At 43.6% G+C, this 13507-nt stretch overlaps 8 protein-coding genes across 8 annotated transcripts; 6 read left to right on the top strand and 2 right to left on the bottom strand.

Moving 5' to 3' along the window:
* Positions 1-576: 576 nt before the first annotated feature.
* On the bottom strand, positions 577-2969 carry VCUG_00929 (uncharacterized protein). The gene has a single exon (XM_008075715.1). It carries the CDS (start codon positions 2960-2962, stop codon positions 869-871), a length of 2094 nt encoding a protein of 697 aa, XP_008073906.1. The 5' UTR covers positions 2963-2969; the 3' UTR covers positions 577-868.
* Positions 2970-5385: 2416 nt separating this feature from the next.
* On the top strand, positions 5386-5812 carry VCUG_00928 (uncharacterized protein; the record flags this gene model as incomplete). Its single annotated transcript, XM_008075758.1, has 1 exon — positions 5386-5812. Exon 1 carries the CDS (start codon positions 5402-5404, stop codon positions 5810-5812), a length of 411 nt encoding a protein of 136 aa, XP_008073949.1. The 5' UTR covers positions 5386-5401.
* Positions 5813-6010: 198 nt separating this feature from the next.
* VCUG_00927 (uncharacterized protein) lies at positions 6011-6430 on the top strand (the record flags this gene model as incomplete). The annotated part of the gene is made up of 1 exon (XM_008075757.1): positions 6011-6430. One exon carries the CDS (start codon positions 6011-6013, stop codon positions 6428-6430), a length of 420 nt encoding a protein of 139 aa, XP_008073948.1.
* Positions 6431-7692: 1262 nt separating this feature from the next.
* On the top strand, positions 7693-8025 carry VCUG_00926 (uncharacterized protein; the record flags this gene model as incomplete). Its single annotated transcript, XM_008075756.1, has 1 exon — positions 7693-8025. The coding sequence occupies exon 1, from the start codon at positions 7711-7713 to the stop codon at positions 8023-8025; it is 315 nt and encodes a 104-aa protein (XP_008073947.1). The 5' UTR covers positions 7693-7710.
* Positions 8026-8438: 413 nt separating this feature from the next.
* Positions 8439-8750, top strand: VCUG_00925 (uncharacterized protein; the record flags this gene model as incomplete). Its single annotated transcript, XM_008075755.1, has 1 exon — positions 8439-8750. One exon carries the CDS (start codon positions 8439-8441, stop codon positions 8748-8750), a length of 312 nt encoding a protein of 103 aa, XP_008073946.1.
* Positions 8751-8995: 245 nt separating this feature from the next.
* On the bottom strand, positions 8996-9410 carry VCUG_00924 (uncharacterized protein; the record flags this gene model as incomplete). Its single annotated transcript, XM_008075754.1, has 1 exon — positions 8996-9410. One exon carries the CDS (start codon positions 9408-9410, stop codon positions 9090-9092), a length of 321 nt encoding a protein of 106 aa, XP_008073945.1. The 3' UTR covers positions 8996-9089.
* Positions 9411-11281: 1871 nt separating this feature from the next.
* VCUG_00923 (transcription elongation factor S-II) lies at positions 11282-11846 on the top strand (the record flags this gene model as incomplete). Its single annotated transcript, XM_008075753.1, has 1 exon — positions 11282-11846. One exon carries the CDS (start codon positions 11282-11284, stop codon positions 11825-11827), a length of 546 nt encoding a protein of 181 aa, XP_008073944.1. The 3' UTR covers positions 11828-11846.
* A 1064-nt stretch (positions 11847-12910) lies between these two features.
* Positions 12911-13447, top strand: VCUG_00922 (uncharacterized protein). Its single transcript, XM_008075752.1, has one exon. The coding sequence runs from the start codon at positions 12959-12961 to the stop codon at positions 13331-13333; it is 375 nt and encodes a 124-aa protein (XP_008073943.1). The 5' UTR covers positions 12911-12958; the 3' UTR covers positions 13334-13447.
* The last annotated feature ends 60 nt before the right edge of the window (positions 13448-13507 follow it).

Here is a 13507-nt window from a genome sequence, read left to right as displayed (position 1 = left end):
CCGGTGCATACACCGCAGGACAGGGCGTAGCACACGATACGTTGCAAACACAGTGTCGTGCTAAGCATGCAATTAGAAGTTTTCTACTTCTGCTTCTTGACGAGCTGCACTACTTCCGTTTACAAAACGAAACGTGTTGTTGCATCAGGCACTTTTTGTGCTCTGCTTAACACTGCCGATTCGTTTTCTATTGCTGTGCACCTTTTGAAGAGGCAATTTATTCATTCGTACTGAAATCACCAATCAGCTTTTTATTGTTCATGTTTGTGATGAAGAAGCTCAAAAAAGTGTTTTTCATGCTGTGGCGTGAGGAAATGACTGAACGTACTTTTAGTAAAAATAAATTAAATTATTACCTTTACCTCCATTGTTTCACCAAAACACCGTTTCTAACCCCTGGTCTAAAAACGAATTGAGCATCCTTCAAAGGTGAAAGGGACGCAGTAACACCTTCAAAATATTTTGATAAATTGCCTTACACCACTTTTTTACCTTCTCATACAGCAACACCTAAAAACACACTTTTCAGGTGCATAGAGGAATAAATAAAAATGCGTTTGGTAAACAAAATTAAGGGGAATACTTCATTTGCTGTTTATACGAGGAAGTAATGGTTAGGGGATAATCATTGCTTGTTCCGTAGACATCGAGCGGAAGGCAATTTTTCAAAATAAATTATCAATAACTTAATTAACGTGTACTACGGTTCAGATCAACCCGCAAACACCAACAAATCTTTAGAACGAAATTAAAAGCACAGTTTTTATCAAGAGCTTGTTTGGTACTTCCCCCGAACAGGCATCGTAACAACACGGGCACGTATAGCACGCTAATAACCACACCGCAGCACGTGCTCTTGCAACGCCATTCAGAAGATATTTGTCAAATAGAACGTTCTAAACCCTTTTATGCGTTGCTGCTCTTTGATCACCTTCAACCTGTCCATAATGTCACCATCCGCAACACCATGCACGATTTGTTGCACCTTGGCCATCTCAAGATAAAACGATATTTCGTTCTGGTCGATGCCGAGCGAATCAAAGATTGTGCGGCCGTTGAAGGTGAATGTTTTGGTAAACAGCAGTTTTTTATACGGACGAATTGTTCTGAGGATGTGGAGGATCAGGTGTTTGTTCGCGTTTGCGTACTGCCTGAGCGATTCGTGCACGGTGTTTGTGCCTGTTGATGGTCTGTTCAGTTTATCATTTGTGCTTGCTGAGGACGCCTCCTGTGAATTGCCTTGTTTATCACTCATTAACGTGGTGTTAGTGTCCTCGTGAATGTGCAAATGCTCCATTTCTCTTGTTAAGGATCCTCCGGTGCGCTCATGTTCTTCCATCGTAATGTTATGAACGCGTTCATGTGTGAGCATCTTTTCTGCCGCGTTCTCCTCGTGCATAACCCTTTCTTCACATCTCTCGTATTGTTGATCGTACTGCATCTCATTCATATCCTTTTTGGTGCTTTGTTTTCTCTTCATGGATTTTTCACTTTCAAGTCTGTTCTTCCTGGTACTGAGCGTTATCTCTTCATTGCCTTGCTCTTCATTCCTTTGCTCTTCATTCCTTTGCTCTTCATTCCTTTGCTCTTCATTCCTTTGCTCTTCATTCCTTTGCTCTTCATTCCCTTCCTCACTAATTCCCTTCTCATCACCACCATGCATCCCAACAACTCCCTCATAGCTACATAACACCTCATCGTCCCCATAATCTGCCACCATCAAATACACAAAAAACGACAGCTCATACTCTTCTTTCATATGCCTAACCAAAAACACCGCATCCTCAGCACTCATACGCTCATTCACCTTCCTTAGCAAACATAAATTCTTCTCCACCACCTTAACTTTCCCAAATTCCCTTTTACCGTAGCACAGGCAGTTCTTAACAATCAAAAAGTTACTGAACGTATTTTCTACGCTAACACACGCATTGTGCAGCAGCATGATGTACAGCCTGGCAAGCCGCTCATCAAACACAAAGTACCTCTGCAGCCGGACGTAGTTGCGGTACACGTGCATGAGATCGTGCTGATCGATCGGTATACGTCTTTTGAAGATGGCAGGCACAAGCGCACAGCCAACCATAACTCTAAATGCGTGTATGAAGTGCTCGTACCCAAGAATTTTGTACATTTCCTGACCTATGCGCTCGTTGCTGATCTTCTTGTGCAGATTTGTGCGCACGTGCTCGTTCTGAAATGCTACGAACAGCCCGTCTGCAATTTTGAACTTGAAGCGCACGCTAAAGCGGATTATTCTGAGTATGCGCAGCGGATCATCGATGAGCGTTTTTAATGGGTCCATGGGTGTTCGTATAACACCGTGCTCAAGGTCTGACAGTCCCCTGCCCGTAAAGTCTTCGATGCACTGCTCCATAATGTTGTAGAACAGCGCATTGATGGTTAAATCCCTTCTGAACGCATCTTCCTGTGCACTGCAGCTCTTTACCACCGGTATACGCGTATCAAAGTACTCTTCAGTTCGTAACGACAAGAAGTCCACGAACACGCCCTCGATACGCATCACAGCGGTCTCCAGATGCTTGGACTTGTCGGGATTAGCCTTGATCTGTCCGATACTGCCGGTAATACCGTAGTACTCTTGCATTCCATGTGCGAATGCATATCCGCTGATTCTGTTGATCGTAATGTCGATGTCATTGCTCACCTTGCCCAGCAGCTTATCACGTACCCATCCGCCAGCAACACGTGGCACTATCCCCTGCAGTGTATGTGCGTATGTTTTGATCTTGGTTATGATCTTTTCTTCGGTTGGTGCCAGTTTTATTTCGTGCAGGGACATGAAAGGGTACAGAAATGTTTTGATCAGGGTAAAGCAGGAGATACTGATTTGAGTGCGAGGTTGACCACATGGCATGATGGGTGTAGAAGATGGTAGTTGAAGAACTGGTGCCAAAGTTGCATAGAATAGTTGGTTGAAGAATTGGTGCCAAAGTTGCATAGAATAGTTGGTTGAAGAATTGGTGCCAAAGTTGCATAGAATAGTTGAGGAGTAGAGAACGTGCAAAGATAACAGTAAAGAGCATCAAATGATTAAACCATGTAAACATCAGTAAATGCCCACTTTCTACCACAAATGCAAAACAATCAACTAAGTAATAACGTACCAATGATATTCTGCTGCACATTCAATGATTCGTGCTTTCACAGAAATAAATTTTGGTTCCATAGGAGCGAGCATATCGCAGGAATGACCTTTTCCAGGGCAGGGAATAATCCAAAACAGTAATGCTCCTGTCCCTCAATCAAAAAATGCCCTTAGTACGTGGCACTACGTATGAACAGAGCGCAATATGGTAAATTAACCATTATCACCTCATCACCGTACCATTACTTCGTGTGCACGATCATTCCATACTGCTCTGTACGAGCTGCTGCTCCAAAGGTATTCCATATCAAAACGATCATGCACATAAATGCTGCGCACGTTTTTATACCGTACACCGTTCATTATGCCATGCCGTGACTGTAAGTACATAAAAATTAATAAATTTACGATTATGCGTTATGATTTGGCCATCTTCCCCATTTCACCACCGTATGATTGGTGGCAAGCCAACAAAAATATCTCATAAGTACTCCCTGCAATAACACGTACTACCATAGCACATCATGCTGCGCAATAATTGGTAATATACCAACACGTGCCACCACTCGTACCGATAATGCGTACCACTGCCAATAGCAAAGCATTCCTTCATAGCAAGCACAAAAAATAGATTTGCAACATTACCACGCATGTACAGGCATTAGAAAGTGCTCCCTACGCCATGTCTGTAGATTCGTTCTATCATGCAATATTTCTATAAATGTACCGCCCAATGTTCTACTGCTGAATATCTGTTTATACGGAAACAGCACGGTCATCTGCTGAGTATATTTTATACTTTTGAAGTAAGCGTTTTACTTTTTTACAGCTGCATTAATTTATTTTGCCATTTTTGGTAAGAATGGCCGAATTAATTTTTAATTAAAAGCATGTACTCCACGTATTGCTTGTAAAAAGTGGCTGAGCGTGTTTCAGAAAGAATGTACTGTAGCGATACTTTATTTTCAACTCTGAACGAAGTGTGAAACAAAAATTTGTACTTTTCAAACTAACCAATCAGTCTTTAAGCCGTTCTTTATTTGGTAATGCATGTGCCGCTTAAATTGCACCATCATGATAACTCGTATTGTAATGTTGTTCTATTTTCATTTCTGTTCCTATTTTTACCATGCTCTCCAAAAGTCATCTGCTGGTCTTCTCTCATTTTACTTTACCAGTTCTCTAATCGATCAGGCTATTGTTTCGTGCTCATCATTGCACCAATTTCACCTCATTTACCCTCGAGCTCTCTTTCGTGCTCATCATTGCACCAATTTCACCTCATTTACCCTCGAGCTCTCTTTCGTGCTCATCATTGCACCAATTTCACCTCATTTACCCTCTAGCTCTCTTTCGTGCTTCAGGCACAAAGCTTCTGATATTTATCGTTTCATCAATGCATAAATTGCAAACAAAAACGCTCTTTCGTGTAAAACGCTAATAATGCATAATACTACGCTCTTACCGTGTAAATATTTCTAAATTACCATTCATGCATTATCTACGTATTTTCACTGCCATACAGCGCTTCACACACTGCTGCGCCATAAATCGCTATTTTCATGCTTATTGCCTTGCTATAAACGCTCTTTTATTTCCAGACTGCATAATTAGCAAAGTAATGGAGATAGGAGGTAAATTACCACGGTGGTGGCAGGCAGTTAAGCGAGCACTTGAGCTGTGAACAGCTAATGCGATGAAGAAAAAACCTCCAGCAAAAATGAAGGATTGTCTGTTGAAGAAGAGGTAGTAGAGCAATTTTGCAGGCACTAAAAGCACAGCGGTAGAACGGTAAGAGCAAAAGTGTTTTGCAAGCGAGCAGCACTGCGAAAGTGGTGTATAAGCAGTTTTGTGCGTTAGAGCGCTATCATATTGCGGTGCCCATCTCAAGTGTAACAATGATTATGATTTGCGGTGCATAAAAAAATATTTGGCGGGATAAAAGAGGAGTAAGTTGCATAAATAAGTGGTGCACACCTTTATAAGGAAGTAAAGGTGAAATGAACGGTGCATGTTGCTGTGAGGTAAAAGGTAATAATGAGGCATGCTCTCAAAAACGGTGCATAACATAAAATGGTGATGAAACTGGGCATGAGAAGTGTAGCAAGGTATGAAATACCAAAACGTGTAGGGGAAGAGACTGGTAAATATAAAAACGCATAATAATGTACGAAAGAAGCATTGACAGGACGGGTAATGAAATAATTTAGGTTTGGGCTACTATGAACAGCTGAGCGGTGCACCGCTGCGTTTATTCTACTCATGTCTGTGTTACGCTTCCATCCTCATCACATGTCTGTTTTACGCTTCCATCCTCATCACATGTCTGTGTTACGCTTCTATCCTCATCACATGTCTGTGTTACGCTTCTATCCTCATCACATGTCTGTGTTACGCTTCTATCCTCATCACATGTCTGTGTTACGCTTCCATCCTCATCTCATGTCTGTTTTACGCACCTACCTCATCTCATGTCTGTGTTACGCTTCCATCCTCATCACACGCTCTCAACCGTGCCATATTCCCACCAATATGCAATATAAAACAAAAATGGTATTAATTGGAGAGGTAATCAAAGCGATAAGAACGTGCTATCACCGTGCTCGCTGCTGTGCTCATCTCCACCTCATCTCATGTCTGTTTTACACTATGTACATTTTTACCGCTCATATTTCCTTTCTCACCAACTTATTCTGTGTTTGATGTGCCGGTGCACCTATCGATAGGTATTGAACGGACCGGATATGCACCCATTGCACATCACGTTAAGACCGTGCAAACCAACGAATCAGGACAGCGGTACGAATCGCTCACATTCTGAAACAAATCTTTGGCACAGTTGATTTACTCCTTTTTTCGTATAAAACTATTTTTGTTTTTTACCCATGGTAAAAAAGAGAGATGGCAAGAACAAAACAAACAGCAAGAAAAAGCACGGGCGGCAAAGCGCCGCGCAAGCAGTTGGCAACGAAGGCGGCGCGTAAGAGTGCGATGCAGACATCCTCGCAGGGTGTAAAGAAGCTCAGGTACAAGAGCGGAATGGTTGCGCTGAAGGAGATTCGTAGGTACCAGAAGAGTACGGAAACGGTGGTGAGGAAGGCGCCGTTCCAGAGAATGGTGAGGGACATAACGTCTAAAATACGTGATGACATGAGGTACCAGGCACAGTGTCTGTCTGCGCTGCACGAAGCGTTTGAGAATTATTTGGTGGGCTTGTTTGAGGATGGACTGCTTGCGGCTAACCATGCCAAGCGGGTCACCGTTATGCCGAGGGACATAAATCTGGTTGGTAAGTTGAGAGGAAGATTTGGTTTCTCATAAAAAGTAAAAGTTAGTTTACAAAATGTTTAGTTGGTGTTGTATTGGTTTGTAGTAGGGGGATGTACTGAGAGACAGGATTAGGGGATGGGGTGGAGAGTGCTATTATTGCGTTGGAGAAGATCAGTTTGTGTTAGAGAGTGTTTAGCGTGGTGTACATTAAATTATTTATTAGCGTGTTCAATTCTCTGCCATCCGTAACATTTAATCCATTCATTCTACCGCGTCATTCATAATTTCCAATTCCTGTCCATCTCATTCTTCCCCCCCTTCCACTTTGCTTGATAGGTATTATTTTCTTAATTTGCCACTGCCCCAACAAATTAATTAATATTAACCATACATGGAAGTAAATGGTACTGCTCGTTCATTTTACGTGCGCATGCCGGTTGGTCGGTTATAACACGCGTGTTAAAGAATGTTAATTGATAGTTGTTTGATTTGAAGCGTATTGGCTGGCAAGGGCATATCGTACGGATGACCGTAATGTTTTAGCGGGCGTGATGTAGGAAGGTAAAATATGTGAAGAGTGGAGTGTTGCATAAATGAATGGTAATATTTTAATAGTTGTTCTTTATATTCGGATCAAATAGCGCATTGTTCTGTGCTATTCATTGATTTGATTGTGGCACAAGGGGCCAAGGCTTGTCCACACAGCCTATTACCTCGTTAATTTTTCACTATTGCTGTGCTGCTATTGGTTTATTGTGAACACGTAAGGGATTGACAGCAAAAACATTAAAATACCTGTACGAGTGTACCAAATGTAGTTAGGTTGCTGAATTGAACATGATGTGGGTAAGAGAATGAATTTATGTGGTATTGATGGAGTGAAAAGATGGAGTGAAAAGATGAGGAGGAAAGATGAAGTGAAAAGATGAAGTGAAAAGATGAGGAGGAAAGAAGAAGTGAAAAGATGAGGAGGAAAGATGAGGAGGAAAGAAGAAGTGAAAAGATGAGGAGGAAAGATGAAGTGAAAACATGAGGAGGAAAGATGAAGTGAAAACATGAAGTGAAAAGATGGTGATTGGTAACGGAGTGAGATATTAATCGTACCAAGGATGGATTGAGAGATACACTAACGATGGGATGCAGCCCGTACTGACAAGTACAGTACGATTTGTGGGGTGTACTAACGAACACGGTAAGTATCGGAAATGCACCACAAGCTGCAAAGGACTAGCAGGAACACTGCCGTACCTTACCACTCCAATCAAAACGCGCACCATCAGCTCACACAGTTTCACATACAAACATTTAAACATTCTTCAAAACGAACGCACATGACAATCTCAACCTTTCTAAGCCTCACTACCGGTATATTAACATCCACATTGCCACAAGAACCATCAAAACCGTTGATAATAGGCGCTCTCGGAACATTCTCACTGTTCTACACCGGTTCAATTATGGAATTCGATAATTTGGTAACTATGAGACCGGTTAGAAAGAGTGGGGTGGGATATTGGATGCTGTGTGGAGGTGTGGTGTGTGCTGGGTTAATGGGCGGTGGGCTTGTTAGGAGTGTTGGGGGAGGAGTGTGGAGTAGGATAAGGATTAGGGACAGGAAGTTGATAAGGGGATCACTGATTTATTAGGGCGTTGGGATAAGACATGGACCAGGAGAACGGCCTGAGGCTTTGATTTGTTAAGAAAGTGTTAAATTTGTGCAGGGAGGTACTGTATCACGGTATCACCTTGGATGTACGTGAGAACACGCCAAGAAAACAATCATTCTTTCCATAGTACCGGCAAACTGGTACTTCTATTCCTAGGACTGGAGAAGGTAAAATAACAAAGTATGGTGGAACAATCGTTGATAGGGACAACTCGTAATGTTTCGTTCCCTGGACGGTTGCACTGTTCTATGGTCGCCACAGCAGCGGTACCCGACAAAGAATGCCGTTCTTATCAGGCAAGCGCAGTAAATTGGAGGAGAAGTGGAAAGTGATCGATGATACCATTTATAACGGCCGTAGCAACGTAAAGCACAACAATAATTTGCAATAATATGACCTGCAAGTGTTGTAGCGTGCCGTGTAACCGTTACATAGGGAAATCGAAAGATGATCTGCCATGCAAGGTTAAATGCACCCTCCTCAAATACCGCATGAGCGCACGTATCCTGAAAATGAGTAAAAGTATGTTCAATAACAGAAAATGCAAGTTCTATCGCAGTGTACCGTGCTTGCTCACAATATTTTCCGTTCTTCACTCGCATAAAATAGAGTACGGTGCCGCATCACATTTCCTGATCGTGCTTAAGGCCATCAAACATGTTCGCTGTCAATGTCAAACGATGGCTCCTTCGTATCAACGATAGCCGAATTCTCTTCCTGCAAATAACACAAATAAAACTGCATTTTACGCGGAACAGCTTCTCATCAATACCGTTCATCTTCACCAACGTGTTCATCCAACTAAAACATCGTTTTAGCTTTGCGGTTCATTTCCGCTAACTTCACATCGCTCGTTGCGCTTCCCATTTTTTACTTCATTTCAACGTATTTCATTGCTGGGCATGTTACACGGAGGAGATAAAAATATTTTGATGAAAATAATCAGGTAGGGTGGTTAAGTGTACTTTTAATGAATGGATAAATGTTGCTGCGTGCTTTCGACAGGCCTATTTCCGCTGGTCATCCCAAATGCACACCCCGTGTTATTTCCGCTTTGTTCCAAAAAGTTCTCTCAGGTCTTTGCACCGGGTGCCCGTCTTTTTGCACTTTGTATCCACCATAGCAGTGTGCTCATCAATGACCTCTAACTCTTTCTCCAACACGCTTTGCGCAAATTTAGGCCGCCATAAAACCACACTCACCATTTGCTCTCCGTTTATGTATGCGTTGATGGCCTTCAGCTCGGTTCTGACCAGCAGTGTTCCTCTGAACACCATTTCGTGGCTGTTGAGGTCGAGTGCCGGCAGCTCATCGGCACGTCCATTTTTTGCGGTGTAGAACGGCAGGATATGACATTCTGTCATTTTGAAGGGCGAATTGAATTGGTGTGAAATGACCAGACGAATAGAGTTGAGACGTATCTGACAGGAAGGATGTGCTTGTCTAGGTGGTGTGAGTGGTAAAGAAACGAGTTTTATTGGAAGTAACATGTCTTTGTACCCACAGCGGGAATGTACAGGCTGTAGCAGGGATCGAAACCAACCAAGTGTGTCATGTGGTGTGTTTGATCATCTTTGCCTGTTCTATCACAGGCGCACCTGCAATTCATGTACACGCCTGTTCACCGTGAACAAATACTCTGAAATTTACTCAATGGAAGAGTAAAGACGTACCTATTCGGGTGGGTGAAGCGTGTGCAGTAAATGAACGTATTCTTAACCGGAAATCGTGAATTTATCTGTGTTCTCCTACACATTTGACAAGTGGTTTGGCACGGATCCGTGCACGGCGAAAAATACCAACAAATGAGCGTTTTAAAGGTTTGCACGTGAAATGTTAGCAAAGCTCCCCATTTCATAGAATGTACCGCACGTATGAGCACATACCACTCAGTGCAACGTGCTGAGGAACGAATCTTGCATTGTGCCAGTGCTGTGGCACATATCGTAGCGAATAACGAATTGATATGAATAAAAGAACATGAAACGTAGTGCCATACAAATAGGTATGTTTATCAGCGGTAAGTTCTTGGTTGACGCGTTGCTATGAACTGAATTTGCTTATCACTTCGGTCATTCCTCACGGCACTGAACGCGCCATTCTGAGAGCCTTGCTCGGCAAAGCGATGAACTGTCGATCAAGGCTCAACTCAACGAAGTGCTGCACGCAGCAAATCGGTGAATCATTAACTTTGGTCAACCAAGCACAAAAAAGCGGCACACACGTCAAATTTAGTGATATGAGGAGTATTTGAGATAAATTCGGTTGCACGTGTACCAAATAAATTTACAACAGAAGACTGTGATGCGCTCTTTTCGTTTAGAAACATGTTCATAGGAGTGCACGTGCCAAAATTCTTCTTTTTCTGCCAAAACACGTTTACTTATCTTTCCGTACACCGGTATTAGCCAAAAACACACCTTCTGGACATTCAAACAGTTTCTCTGCCAGCTCTGAAAGGGACAACGCCAGGAGTACGGAGCAGATCAAATGGTGTGCGGTAACTCGTCAGACCATTCGTTGCACACACCTTCAATCGTAACTGCCACGCCTTTCTCACTTCTGCCACGCCTTTCTCACTTCTGCCATGCATTTCTCACTTCTGCCACGCCTTTCTCACTTCTGCCACGCCTTTCTCACTTCTGCCACGCCTTTCTCACTTCTGCCACGCCTTTCTCACTTCTGCCACGCATTTCTCACTTCTGCCACGCCTTTCTCACTTCAGTACGAACGATTTGCGCACCAAGTAATCGCAGAGAGTTGTCGAAGCGATAACAACCGATACGGTACAACAAGTCGTAGATCCGGTGTACATCGCACGATGAACGAGACGTTGGATGCGCAATGCATGTTTATCTCTGAGTCTGTAACGCTGGCATAAATTTTTGTTTCCAATTACCGGAAATTGCCTGGATGGGAGAGGCCTCTTACTCAAAAATGGTGTAAAAAAGACAAAAAAGTATTTTTTAGTAGTTGCACAGTGAGGTGTACGCAATGGAGCACGGTTACCTCCTTGTTACCGTAAGCGGACATAAGCGATGACAGCATTTCTACAAAAAACGGCTAAACATCATTTCTTGTTCAGCGTGCTTTTATCGCTGAAGGCGGACGTAAGCCGTGGCGAAAAAGCTACGCCAACCCCACAGTTGCTGCTACCTACCGCGCGGTACTTGCCGTTCCAGTGGTGGGTCCTTGCACATTCCGGCTTACTAAATCGAGGATCGGGCACCCTCCGATGGCACAGGTCTCTCCAAAAGGAAACACCAACAGCGATGACATAACCACACAAGAGGCACTCAGCCGATTCTCGACGGGCAACAGCTCGCGCGACAGGACAATTTCGCTGTTCAACGATGTGTTCCTCTCAATAATCCACGATGTAGATAGGCTGCGTGCTGCCCAGCTAGCATCAGAGCTAGAACGAGAAATTTACGACAACAAAATCGCGCCCCAACAAATCCGGAGCAAGTACTTAAATCTCAAGGATACGAGCAACGATCTGTGCACAGGCATCTATGAGGGAAGGATAGGCGTTCACGAGTTTCTTTTGATGAGCATGGATGAGATGAAGAGCAAGGCACGGCGGAGCAGCGATAATGATCTGATCGAGCGTAGCATTGAGGGCTCGCAGATCGCACAGATGGAGGTTGAGACAGACATTTTCTTCTGTTTTAAGTGCAAACAGAGGAAGTGCAGGTATAGACAGATACAGACGAGGAGTGCTGATGAGCCGATGACCACCTACGTGTTCTGTAAGTGTGGGAATACCTGGAAGTTTTAATAAATTGATTTGTTTGTGGTATTTGTTGATGGCAGGTGCTGATCCTTTGCTGTGGGATCTTTGCGGTTGTGGTGAAAGCGCGTTACACTCCGATGAGTGTGCCCGTATAATAGCGGGTGTGGTACCGATGAACACTGTATCGGTGTGTACGCCATTGCATGCTCATCACTTCGAATATTGCACTCATAAGCATTGGTGCGCCATTGCATGCTCATCACTTCGAATATTGCACTCATAAGCATTGGTGCGCCATTGCATGCTCATCACTTCGGATATTGCACTCATAAGCATTGGTGCGCCATTGCAGCAGTCCCCTGTGCCATGCCTGCTCTGCTGTCTTCACCGTAAGAATCAACAGCAATTCCAAAAACGGTTCACCACGGCACACTCTGCTAAAAATCGTTTCATCGTCTCTCCGCACCACCGCGTACACGGTTGAAGAGGTAATGCGCGTAACCAGGCAATACGCACAGTTGGCCTTCATAGAGAACCAAGTAAACACGAAATTAATTTTTAAGTAACGAGCACATCCAGCAATGCCTTACGAAGTGTCTCAGATCCTCAAATAGTAAATTTGCGTGCCGATCGAATCACGCCTTGCACTGTCACATCACGCTACACCGTCACGCTCTTTGTTCAGCTATTGCGTTATGAACGGCTGGAAAGGTGCAGTAAATACGCTCGGTACTGCACCATAACTGCACAGCGTGCCGCCTATGGACCAAAGATAATTTCCAAATAACTTGGGAAGAAAAGCTTTTTCTGCTTTGCTATGTCTTGGGTGCCTCGTTATGGCAGTTCTAAAGAACGCGCTTCGATGTTGTTGTGTGGAATGAAAGGCGTATTTTCAGTGAACACGCCATTCATTGCCATAGGTATAAAATTATCAGGCGTAGAAGCAAAAACATGCCCAAAACGATGACCAGCACGCTCTTGAAATTGCTGTTCATCCTCCGCTTTTTACTAAAAATATTTCTTAATCATCCTGCAGAGCAGCATCACCAAACACTTTCCATTACTTTTTGGTCAAAGCACGTTATTCACCCTCTCGTACATTTCCTCGTCACCCCTCCTCAGCATGTTCGGCCGCATCGCACCGCATAAAAAAAATATTTTTTGCGCTCCCTTGGTATGGAAGAGAAAAAAACGATCTTCAAAAAGAACATGCTGGTCATCCTAACGAGGGGCAGGCAGGCATCCAGAAAGGCAATCGTGCTCGATGTGCTCAGTGACGAGCGGCTTTTAGTTACAGGCTTCACCAACAGGAGACGCAACAAGAATTTAAGCACTAAAAGTGCCACGATGTTCATCAAGAGGATGAATCCCATGCATGTGCTTGCTACCGAATACATTGCAAACGTAGATGCTAGGGTTGAGGATGTTGAGAAGGTTTTTGCTGATATGAAATACAAGAGGGACACCTTGAAAACGATTGAGCAGGTGATTGAGAAGCGTGCAGAGGACCGGAATGTGCAGTGGATGAGAAAGAGACTGGTGATGGATTAAAAGTGGTTCATTTTATGATGGGGCTGTCTTTTGTTTTGGAGTGTACGGAGTAGTTTTGGAGTGTACGTGAGCTGTTCTGGAGTGTGTACTGTTTTGGAGTGTACGTGAGCTGTTCTGGAGCGTGTACTGTTTTGGATTGTATGTGTGCTGTTTTAACACCTACACGCACTGTTT

This window comes from Vavraia culicis (genome assembly GCF_000192795.1).
Source record: "Vavraia culicis subsp. floridensis unplaced genomic scaffold supercont1.12, whole genome shotgun sequence".
NCBI classification, from domain to species: Eukaryota; Fungi; Microsporidia; family Pleistophoridae; genus Vavraia; species Vavraia culicis.
Note: the sequence above shows the minus strand (reverse complement) of the source record. Positions and strands in the feature narration are given on the sequence as shown.

What these genes read in the sequence shown, in the direction of transcription:
- VCUG_00929 (XM_008075715.1), bottom strand. Translation starts at nt 2,962, where the DNA reads ATGCAACTTTGGCACCAATTCTTCAACCAACTATTCTATGCAACTTTG.
- VCUG_00922 (XM_008075752.1), top strand. Translation starts at nt 12,959, where the DNA reads ATGGAAGAGAAAAAAACGATCTTCAAAAAGAACATGCTGGTCATCCTA.